The 12,049-nt window shown below is 42.0% G+C and overlaps 1 protein-coding gene across 1 annotated transcript in view; it reads left to right on the top strand.

Moving 5' to 3' along the window:
- The window catches only part of SNRK (SNF related kinase), a 54,633-nt gene that overhangs the window by 21,139 nt on the left and 21,445 nt on the right, over positions 1 to 12,049 (top strand). The window contains exon 2 of the mRNA XM_073678050.1: positions 6,074 to 6,765. Coding sequence (XP_073534151.1) covers positions 6,177 to 6,765 — 589 coding nt within the window. The 5' untranslated portion in view covers positions 6,074 to 6,176. The remainder of the gene's footprint in view (positions 1 to 6,073; positions 6,766 to 12,049) is intronic.

Here is a 12,049-nt window from a genome sequence, read left to right as displayed (position 1 = left end):
CTGCAAAGATGACACTTAAAGTCACACATCCTATAGTCGGAGCTTATACCAACCCCATGACAGAAGTGCATGTGTATTCATTTCTTTAACTTCTGGTTATTATAGATGAATCTAGAGCAGATTTTTAGTTGAGGTCACATTTACGAAGACCTGAAGCATCAATTATGTGACCGTTCTCTGCACTACAGTAACTGATGCAATGAAGTGCAGCACAAGACCGCAGTGCCTTGCAGGGGACAAGAGCTAGCGCCACCTACTTCAGGACAGAGTTGTGAGAGAGGAGGATGGCTAAACCAAAGAAATGAATGCGTAAGAGCACGTTCACACTATGGCCATTTCACAGGCAAAACCTAAGAAAAAAAATTAAAATAAGCATATACCCTGTAGTAAGTAAATAGTAATAGTATATGTAAATAACATTGGGTACTTAGTAAACACTATTTTGATCAATAAGTCATCCCACCGCAACAAGATGACCACGCCGATTCAGTACACCTTGTCGTGGTGGTATGGCTTTTATGCTTTTTTGATCAAAATAGTGTTAACCAACTTAAGTACCCTATATTATTTGCATGCATTATTACTTTTTACTTATTTAATTACTATAGGTTATATGTTCAATTTGTTTGTTTATTCCTTGGGTTTTAGAAGAGCAGAGCTGCTAAGATCTATGTGCCACAGATGCCATGCTGTACTTGAACACCGTTCCACCCGAAGCCAACATGTGGAGAAAAGCTAATTAGCTATGCTGGGTTTTATGGTGTTGAAAGTAAGAGACTAGGCACTGGACTGAGAAGTGGACCTATAGCAGGGACTGCAGAGATTTTGATTCCCAACATGTTGAAATATTACTGAGGTCCCAGAATTGTACAAATAACCCGCTGTAAAATTACCTAAAGCTATCCTCAGTAGGTGACCTTGTATCTCCCTATTTCCTTATTAACTTACCGGTAAGTGGTCAAAAGCCGCGACTTTGAAAATGCACAGATCACCCTGACCTCTCTAAAACTCTGTAGAGAAGTCAAATATACCTACAACTACAGGTATGCCCACACGCTCCAATATTTTCTAATTGAAACCGAATCATTGGAACAGAAAACAGTCTATGGCAAAATGGTTCATCTGCTTCACAAACCAAACATGGTGAAATGACTAAGCTCTCCAAAACATGGTATATAATACTGAAAGCAGGGGGCCAAAATAGCCTCAGTACAAATAAATATTTCTTTATTAAATGGTACTCAAAATGTAAGCAATAACAACATATAATGTATACAGACAGGATGATTAGAAGAAAGACCCAGGTAGTAGAGGTGGGGGGGCTGGGGGAGTAAGGTAATCTGAAAGTGCTAGTGCATGAGCAGCAAATGGTATATATCAAGCCCCCATATCTGTATAAACAGTTCAGAGGTAACAGGAGAGGAAATTATTCAATCTATTTACAATACACATCTACAACCCTGCCTTATACCTATTGGGCACACTGTGTCTAAATGTGGACCCTGCTCTCTATCTATCCAGATCCATTACTCTTACCCATAGGTTTCCCTGTACGACACCATGCCTGCAGCCTCAACACACGTTTTGCATGGGCTTCCTTGGGGGGCTGTGTCTGTAATATTTTCGAATGAGAAAATGGGTGTTCAATTGGAAGACTTCTCACTATGGAGATCAGCACGTCTCTCTAGAAATACAGTGTCAATTTCGCTTAGATTTCAGCTTCCCCCATCAGAGATTTTCTATTTCTAAACACTTGTGCACTCTAGAACCAACATAAAAACCTCAATATTATCTACGGCTCTATATATAGAGAGTTTAAAATAGAAAATATTTGATGTGTGTGTGTGTATATAATATATATAATGCATGCCCTTGAGAATGGGTTTACTGTCTTTTATGTAGCACTTTAAATCAACTACCTTAGTTTCCCCACTATGTTTTAGAGGCTACCAGATTGATCGTATAATGCAGGGATCTCAAACTCAGCTGGGCATATGGGCCGCACACGGAAAAACATTTAATTTGGGGGGCCGCATTATTTGCATGACAAAGTGACATTTTTAGTGATGCCATTTTATTTTCTATACACCTTTTGAACTGGTCCTCATCTTGCAGACATGGTCTCCCCTCCAGGTCCCCCATATTGCAGACATGGTCTCCCCTCCAGGTCCCCCATATTGCAGACATGGTCTCCCATCTAGGTCCCCCATATTGCAGACCTGGTCTTGCAGACATGGTCCCCCATGTTGCAGACATGGTCTCCCATCCAGGTCCCACCCCCCCCCCCATACTGAGCACAGGGTCCCCTATGCTGTATTTCACATGACAGAGAAAAAAAAAAAAAAGATTCTCACCTGTCCTCCGTTCCCTCGGCGTCCTTTCTGCACCTGTGGCCCGCAGGCACAGACCTGCACATGGCAGTGACGCAGATGTCAGCTGCTGGCCTCTGACACTGGTATTGCTGTGCAGAGAGCCGGTCTCTGCGCGGCAATACACTGCATTACAGCGCTGATGTCGGTGGCTGCTGGAGAGAGCCGCGATCGTCACGGGATCTGTGCCTGCGGACCGCAAGAAGCAGCCGAAGGGGCTGCATGTGTTTGAGACCCCTGGTATAATGTATCACACTTGGTGGTTCTGCCCAAAAGTGTCACTTATTTCAGGGAGTTGGAGGCCATTTATGTCTAAAATTTCCAGCCAACTGTCTACTAGGAGACTATGCACATGCTCAGGTTTGACTATCCTCTTCCAAAGGGCTCGAATATGTAATTCAGGATGTTACGGACTTGAGGAGATGCTGCAGCTGACCATACTCATTAGATAGCCTCCCCCATACATAGGAACCCTCGGGTCAGCCAATTACTCGTGCGGTCTCTATGAAAGGGCCACTGCCAGCAGCCTGTCTCCCTGCAGAACAAAAAGACCAGGCAGCTGAATTCCATCCTGCCAATCCTTATGGCACCTGACACAAATTTACACATAAATTACAGTACTTGTAACTTGGTACTTCTCAGATGCAAGGAATTAATGGAAAATTACATAATACAGAGTTTTAGTTGATGATGTGATTTTTCACTTGTTTTTATTTTTTTCTTTTACTCACAGTGAAGGAAATAATTATTTGATCCCTTGCTGTTTTTGTAAGTTTGCCCACTGACAAAGACATGAACAGTCTATAATTTTAAGGGTAGATTAATTTTAACATTGAGAGATAGAATATCCCAAAAAAAATCAAGAAAATCACATTGTATAAATTAGGTAAATTTATTTACATTTTGCAGTAAGAAATAAGTATTTGATTCCTCTGGCAAACAACACTGAATACTTGGTGGTAAAACCCTTGTTGGCAAGCACAGCAGTCAGATGTTTTTTGTAGTTGATTGTGAGGTTTGCGCACATGTCAGGAGGAATTTTGGTCCACTCCTCTTTGCAGATCATCTCTAAATCATTCAGATTTTGAGGCTGTCGCTTGGCAGCTCGGAGCTTCAACTTCCTCCATAAGTTTTCTATGGGATTAAGGTCTGGAGACTGGCTAGGCCACTCCTTGACCTTAATGTGCTTCTTTTTGAGCCACTCCTTTGTTGCCTTGGCTGTATGTTTTGCGTCATTGTCTTGCTGGAAGACTCAGCCACGACCCATTTTTAATGTCCTGGCAGAGGGAAGGAGGTTGTCACTCAGGATTTTACGGTACTTGGCTCCATCCATTCTCCCATTGATGCAGTGAAGTAGTCCTGTGCCCTTAGCAGAGAAACCCCCCAAAACATAATGTTTCCACCTCCATGCTTGACAGTGGGGACGGTGTTCTTTGGGTCATAGGCAGCATTTCTCTTCCTCCAAACACAGCGAGTTGAGTTAATGCCAAAGAGCTCAATTTTTGTCTCATCTGACCAGAGCACCTTCTCCCAATAACTCACAGAATCATCCAGGTGTTCATTGGCAAACTTCAGACGGGCCTGCACATGTGCCTTCGTGAGCCGAGGGACCTTGCGGGCACTGCTGGTTTTTAAACCTTTAGCCTGTGTGCCCACTATGCGGTTTTTAAGCGTTTCCGCAGCGGCAATTCCACTGCAGAAACGCTTGGTAGAAGGTCTGCCATGTTCCCCAATGATAATCCGCATGTGCTGTGCACATTATGCGGAAATCGCAATTATTTTGCGGAATCGCGGCTTTTTCGCCGCCATTGACTTGCATTGGACCGCATGACATCCACATCACTACATATGCACATGCTGTTCAATGTGCGGGTGGTACCCGGGTTTGGAGAAGAGGAGACTCTCCTCCAGACCCGGGTACCATAGTACCTGTAAAAAAAAAAAGAATAAAATAAGAAATATACATTATACTTACCTTCTGATGGCCCCCGGTGTCCTTATCCGATCCGTCCTGGCTTGCCGGCAGCTCGCGATTGTCTGAAAGGAGCTGCCATGACGTAATTTAGTCATGTGACTGGTGCTGCTGACTGCGTGAAAATGTTTGGCGTGCCAATCGTGTACAGCCTTCATAGCGTGTCCATCCAATACAAAGTACAAACCATGCGACTGCCATACTGTCCCATACCTGTTCTCTTGTCACTTACTAGTTCTGTATTATGTAAGTTTTCTGACAGCAGGGCTGTGGAGTCAGTAAGCCACCCTCCGACTCCTCAATTTCCATGACACCGACTCCCTCATACTTGGCTCATGTTTGAGTGATAAATTTACTGTAGCAGATCCATCTCAGCTAAAAGTCTAGACCCTTAGATCAGGAATAGGACAGACATTTATAGGACATTTCATAAGTTTCCCAAATTTTTATGAAAAAATATTCCCCACAAACTGCATTGAATTACTGTACCCAATTTATTATATATTTTAGGAGTTGGAGTCAGTCCATTTTATACCGACTCCACCAAAATGGACTCCGACTCCACCGCCCTGGCTGACAGCGTTAGACACTTTAACCTGTACTCTCTATACTTTTGTCTTTAAATGCCAAGACCCTCTTTTATTGTTTTTGGTCTGTTGCCTCGTCTGCGTGTATAGTAGAAATTTGTGCTCTGTCGGATTGTATCTAGGACCATGTCAGTGTGTATGTATACTTTTCTATTACATAGAGATGTACATTATGCAGATACTTTTGGTGTCTCTGGACTACATTCCCAAGTACATATGCTAATTGTAGCTAATGATTACAGGCCCTTGTTCTCAGAATGTAGAACATCAATACATCATTGGAGCCTGAATTAGAAGAGCCGCTTATGTTAGAACAGACATGCATTGATATGAATAAAAACTCTGCTATTGTCTTCCAGGCTTAGCACTGATTGTACCTTCTTTTTATAATGACCAAAAGGCATCAAAGTAGCTCAATTTTTAGATATTGATAGCACAACTACCACCCGCTCCTTTTATCATTTTATCTGGCTGCATTCTTTTAATCTATTTAATTCTAAAACTTAATTTTTGTTACATGTTCTTCAGAGAACTCATTGGACTTTTCGCACATTGATGTTTATATGGAAAATGTTATAAGAAAGATATATGCACTTGTTTGAAGCTTTGTTTGCTTATTAAAGGGAACCTGTTGCCAGTTTTTTCATGCGTGAACTAAGACTAGCACCTTAATCAGCACCTGTGCTGCATTCTATATATTCTATATAACCCCCTGTATATCACCCAAAAACCTTTTGAAACTCTTCCACACTCTATATAAATCCTGCCGGTCCAGTCCGATAGACTTACTTGCTGAGTAGTCTCTCCCTCCTCCCGGCTTCTGATCACCGTCTTCCTGCTCTGATTGACGTGGATGTCACCTCCTGTGTCATCCACATAGCCGGCCCTCAGCAGGGACGCCTATCATACTAAACTGGCAGGATTTACATAGAGCGCTAGAGTTTTAAAAGGCTTTTGGGGGGGTATACAGGAGGTGTTATATACCCCTTTATGAAATGCAGCACAGATGGTGATTAAGGTGCTAGTCTTAGTTCACACAGGAAAAAAACTGGTGACAGGTTCCCTTTAAGATTTAATTGTATCCAAATCTATAAGGATGAACTATTCAAATCTGAGATTAACTTGTTGCTTTTTTTTCTTTCCAGATGTGCTTGGCGGTAGTGAAAATGCATTCCTTGCTCGCTTCGGATATTCTGTTATGAGAAGAACACCATAACAAATTATACAAATTCTGTTCTCTGGTGCAGCATGGCTGGTTTCAAGAGAGGATATGATGGGAAGATTGCAGGACTTTATGACCTGGATAAGACCTTGGGTAGAGGACATTTTGCGGTTGTCAAGCTTGCACGTCATGTCTTCACTGGTGAAAAAGTAGCTGTGAAAGTCATCGACAAGACCAAATTAGACTCTTTAGCTACTGGACATCTTTTCCAAGAAGTCAGATGTATGAAACTGGTGCAACATCCTAACATAGTCCGTCTTTATGAAGTGATTGACACACAGACCAAATTATATCTCATTTTGGAACTTGGAGATGGAGGCGATATGTACGATTATATAATGAAACACGAGGACGGTCTCAGCGAGGATCTGGCCAAGAAATACTTTGCTCAAATAGTTCACGCAATATCTTACTGCCATAAGTTGCATGTGGTGCATAGGGACCTAAAACCTGAGAATGTTGTGTTCTTTGAAAAACAAGGACTTGTGAAACTGACTGATTTTGGCTTTAGCAACAAGTTTCAGCCTGGGAAAAAGTTGACGACAAGCTGTGGCTCGCTGGCTTATTCAGCTCCTGAGATATTGCTGGGGGATGAATACGATGCTCCCGCAGTAGGTACGTGGTGGTCTTCTCTAGATGTCTACTTGATTCTTGTGGAAATAGGAAATACCAGTCACAGTTTAGTATCTTGCACAACTATTCTTTTTCCATGGATGTAAAATCATCTCAACAATACAACACGTCAGGAAGGATTAAACTGGACCCAGTGATCGACTCCCTAAAATACCAGCAGGTTTGACATGTTCCCTGGGACACAGAGCAATTCTGTTCCAATAGTTCAGCTTTGATGGGTGTGATGAAACTGAATTTGTTCATATAGTGTATCATATGGTTATGAAGTGGTCTTCACTATCATTGAGTACATTCCCCACGCTTGCCCTAGGGAACAAAACCATTTGGAAATTTATCAGGTGATTTGCTCTGGTATTATTGGACAGGAACATAGAAAAGTAACAAATGATGGCATGCTGTAAAATGTTCACGCCACTTTCACTTTTGTTTTAACATTGGTAGGAAAAGTGGGCAGGATGAAGTGGGAGGTAGTGAAGCCCACATCTTTAGATGGTGGTGCAAATCTTCATCCTCTTTTTAGGACAGGCCAAGATGTTTGGAGATACTTTATTAAAATTGTCACACTTCATGTATGTTTTGGACATGGGAAAGTTTATAAATTTTTCCTTTTACTGTTCTTAACAGTGTAAACCATTGTAAAAGAACCTGATCAGACATCTAATTCTACTAATGAACTCTACAGCAATGGCTCATTTATAAGAGCCTGTAATCGGCATTCTTAGTAACGTTCTTTCCCGATCATCGGGCCATCTAAACGGGCTAACTATCACCCGACAAATGGGCAAAACTCCAATACATCCATAAAAATAATTGTTCTCGGCAGCATATCGTCCCATGTAAACAGATTTGCTATTGGTAACGATGACGCTGTATGTGGACAGAACAATCTTATTAATGATTTTTCTGTCCCCAATTGTGTTATGACGGCTTATGTTGACTGGGTCAGGAAATGACAACTGATTAGCTTATGTCCAGCCGATTGGCAGTTGTGTAATGATCTGGATCGGCTTTTCTAAATTGACCACGACGGCACATTTACGCAGGCTGATCGAAAAACAATAGTTCTTGGAATGATGTTTGTTTTTCAGTTATTGGTCTGTCTAATTAGGCCAGCAATCGCCACCACCTCTTCCTCCAAAAAAAAATCACCTTTCTCTGCAAAACATCTTCCTTTGTAAACAGTGTGCTGCCGAAAATATGATGTTCTTCATCATTCTGTGCACATAGTGTGTAAACAGACCATTAAATGAATGCCGATTGGCTTACACATAGCGTTTAACTGCCCACAGGTTGGTTGTTTGGGGGAAAAATAAACTGTATGATCACTTGATGAACCAGCGTTTTAACAGTTTGGCAGTATGTTTGCACAGGTTGGTGATTTTTAACAAGTATACTTATGCATGCTCATTCCCCAATTCTTAGCCCATCTAAGTGCAACTTAAATATTATTTCAGTTTGTAGGCCGCTTAATGTGAGATGGCTGGAGAATGTCTGTTTGTTGAGCAACCTCTTCTGGACCACACTTACATAACTGCATAGGATATCTTAATATCTAGCTGCCTATATAATTGTCTGTCTTGAAGTTGGCCTCACAGATGTGAGAACTGATTTAACATTGGTAACATTTTTTATGATGTCATGATGTGCAACTGACCAAGTGGCCACACTCCTGGTGAAGTACCTGGCAGAAGGGGACATATACAGTGTGTATTTATAATTAACAAATGATCAGATTCCAAGTGACCTTTCCCAGTATTTTAATTTTTTTATTTTTATTTTTTTAATTAAAATCAATGGTGTTTATTTATTTTTTTTTCTATGGGTAACAATCCCACTTCACCGTTTTCATGGTAAGTTTTTTTCCTTTCTCATAAAAATGACGTCTGTCACCGGATGATTTGCCAATCCTTTTCTTTTTATTATTTAAGTTTAAAGAGAAATCTATCCAAAACGCAATCTTGTGCCACAATGTAGAGATGAGATCTCCTTTGTGTGGTCCATGAGCCTTGGCCCACCGCTGCCGTCCAGTGCTGATGAAGCCTATGCCGTGCGGCATGATGCCGCAGCTAGGGGCGACTCGGTGATGGCTTGTTTGGGCTCTGGCTTGTGTGCATGCTCGGTGTACGCTAGGAAAGCTCTCTGCACATGTCATTTGCTAGGAGTGCTCCTATGGGCACACATTTCTTTTTTCTGTGAAGGAAGGCAGAGTGTCCTGTACAGATGGGTGCAGCAGAAAAGCCACCGGCTGTCTGGGTTATGTCTTTTTTTTTTTTTTTTTTTTTTTGGCGTTGTGTGCAGCATGTGTGGCTGCTGGAGCGGAGCCTGGAGACGAGTACAGTACATGAATGTCGCTGTCTGCTGTGCATGGCTTTCCATCGCTGGCTCCCTGTGTGCGAGGAGTGACATCACTGGTTACCATGGCAATGGCTGCAGCATGTACTTCATTAGCAGATATCACTAGAAATGATAACTGAGCCATTGGGCTATTTCACGTGTATTCACACGTGCCTGCTTTGCAATAGCATATTATTTTTCTTTTGCAAAATCGTTGCCAAAGAAATAAACAACTTTGCAGTTTTATGTAAACCGATATGGTTTTGCAAAACTGTATTTTTTTTTTTTCCCCCCAGCAGTTTTGCAATGACACTATACGCTGCCGAGTCGCCTAAACATTTTCACAAAAATCCTCCTTTGTTTTGCTTGGAGGCAAAATAGTAACACTGGATATATGGGGAACTTACTGGGTTCTCCTTTCATAATCTCTCGGATGCAGAAGTTTTATTGGTGGGGGTCTGCATGCTGGTGCCCTGTTCCTGCAGGTGGAATATCTACATAGGGATTTACATCACTATCTGTATCAGTAGCCCGTCAGATGACTACATCTCAGGATATTAATATTGACTACACACGGTCACTATGACAACAGAAACAACTAGCAAATATCAGAATCTCAGCTTTGGGCCTGTAACAACCAGTGATCTTACTTCTCCTTCTTTTAGACGGTATTAAAGAAAAAACAAAACAACTTTTTCAGATATTTAGTGGTTATTTCGTCCTTCTGGTAGGACAAACTTACATAGTACCTGCAAAATAAATGATGATTCTTTAAACTCCTAAGGCAGTCTTTCAGCTGGTTTCTCCTGCGCCATCTCAGAGCAGCATGATGTAGGGACAGAGACCCTGATTCCTACGATATATCACTTACTGGATAGTTTTGTTAAAATCCCTGTCTTATCTGCTGCAGATCTAGCAGTGCTCTGAACTCTGTATGACTCCACCCCCATCACTGATTGACTGCTTTCTCTGTGCATATGCAGAAAGTAGCCAATTAGTGATGGGGCGTGGTAAGACTTGAGATCACTAATATGGAGGACTACATGGCAGCACGTTTTCTAGTTCTTTAGTGCTAATATCCTGCTGATTAAATCTGTGATTATCAAAGCAACAGCAAGCAGCCCAGTAAATGACACATCGCTGGAATTGGGAATTCTGCTCCTACATTAGGCAAAAACCTGGGGACAGATTCCCTTTAGGAGTTTTATACTCATGTTTACTATTGAGAATGGAAACCCAGTTTGTAGACCCAGAAATGGACCCTCTCCCCTGTAATGAGTGGCTATCTTTTTATAATTCCCTAGCCTTTCTTCTCAAGTCTTTATCTAAATTGCATTTTCTACATTCTGAGAGCAGATGTGAAGAATTAGATGCTATATTTAGAATGAGAACATTAGAGGCTATCATTGAAAAAGCTGCACTCCTAAAGCTTTCCATCTATGCCGATTCATTAATTTTAGATTAATCTTTTTGTTCTTTCTACGTTTTATAGCTGCGGAACTATTTATATCTGCAAGACCAGTTCTGTCCACCACTTATGACTGATGGAAACATCCATTTAGAAGGCTCCACAAATTATATACTGCAATCTACATGATGTACGAAAATAAATGTCAGGCTGCATGATTTGAAGGGGCCACGCACCGTACACTGCCCACCCCGTGTTATCTAGATTCTCCCTCCCTCGTTACTGCTCCTCTTGAGTTTCCTCTCTTGAACTTTGATGTTTCGAGTCTTCAGAAGGAACTCTGTCAATATTCTCATCTTTGTTTTGCAATCGAGGTTTGTTCTCTCGTCTGTACTTTCAGCGGGTAAAGAATGTAAAGGAACAATAAACAGAACGGCCACTTTATCATAGCTTTTTTTCTCCAAATTAATGGCTAGGATTTTTAGATTGTACCTTTTTGGCTTTTCATTAAAAAAAAACAAACTCTGCTTTATAATACAGGGAAAATATAGATCTTTGTACTGTTAGCCAGTAGATAGAAAAATATTTAGATTTGAGAGTCCTCAGTGGTTGATACCTTTTTTTAATGGCTAACTGAAAAGATAACAAATTGCAAGCTTTCGAGGCTACTCAGGTCTCTTCATCAGGCATAGTATAAAGCCCCCGTCTCACATAGCGAGATCGCTGCTGTGTCACGGTTTTAGTGACGCAACAGCGACCTTACCAGCGATGTCGCTTTGTGTGACATTTTGCAACGATCAGGCCCCTGCTGTGAGGTCGCTGATCGCTGCAAAGTGTCCTGGACCATTTTTTGGTCGTTGCTCTCCCGCTGGTCAGCACACATCGCTGTGTGTGACCAGCGGGAGCAGCGATCAGGCTGGTAACTATGGTAAACATCGGGTTACTAGGGGCACACGCGCACCTAGTAACCCGTTGTTTATCATGGTTACGAGCCTGCTAAAGTGAGCAGTAACCTCCCGCTCACTGTAGCAGAGTGGTAACCATGATAAACAACGGGTTACTAGGAGCGCGTGTGCCCCTAGTAAGCCGATGTTTACCATAGTTACCAGCCTGCTCCTGCTTCAGCAGGCTCGTAACCAGGAGCAGGACATCGTGGAAAGATTCTTTCCACGATGTCACTGCTCCCCTGATCGTTGGTGAGCATGTCTGTTTGACAGCTCACCAGCGACCACATAGCGACGCTGCAACGATCCCTGACAGGTCGTATCGTTGTCGGGATCGTTGCAGCGTCGCTAAGTGTGACCGGGCCTTAACACAAAATCTGAAGAATCACATATTTATACACAACAGGACACAGAAATAATGCAATAGATGAGACAAGTGACGTGAAGCAGAACTATGAATATGGGAGAGGGATAAACCGTTTTTACGACCACAGCTGTTTATCCCTCTCCCATACTCAAAGTTCTGCTTCACGTCACTTGTGTCATCTATTGCATTTTATCAGTGTCCTATTGTGTATAA

The sequence above is a fragment of the Phyllobates terribilis genome, unplaced genomic scaffold (genome assembly GCF_046119375.1).
Source record: "Phyllobates terribilis strain yellow unplaced genomic scaffold, ASM4611937v1 Scaffold_4__5_contigs__length_816908805, whole genome shotgun sequence".
Lineage (NCBI taxonomy): Eukaryota > Metazoa > Chordata > Amphibia > Anura > Dendrobatidae > Phyllobates > Phyllobates terribilis.
Note: the sequence above shows the minus strand (reverse complement) of the source record. Positions and strands in the feature narration are given on the sequence as shown.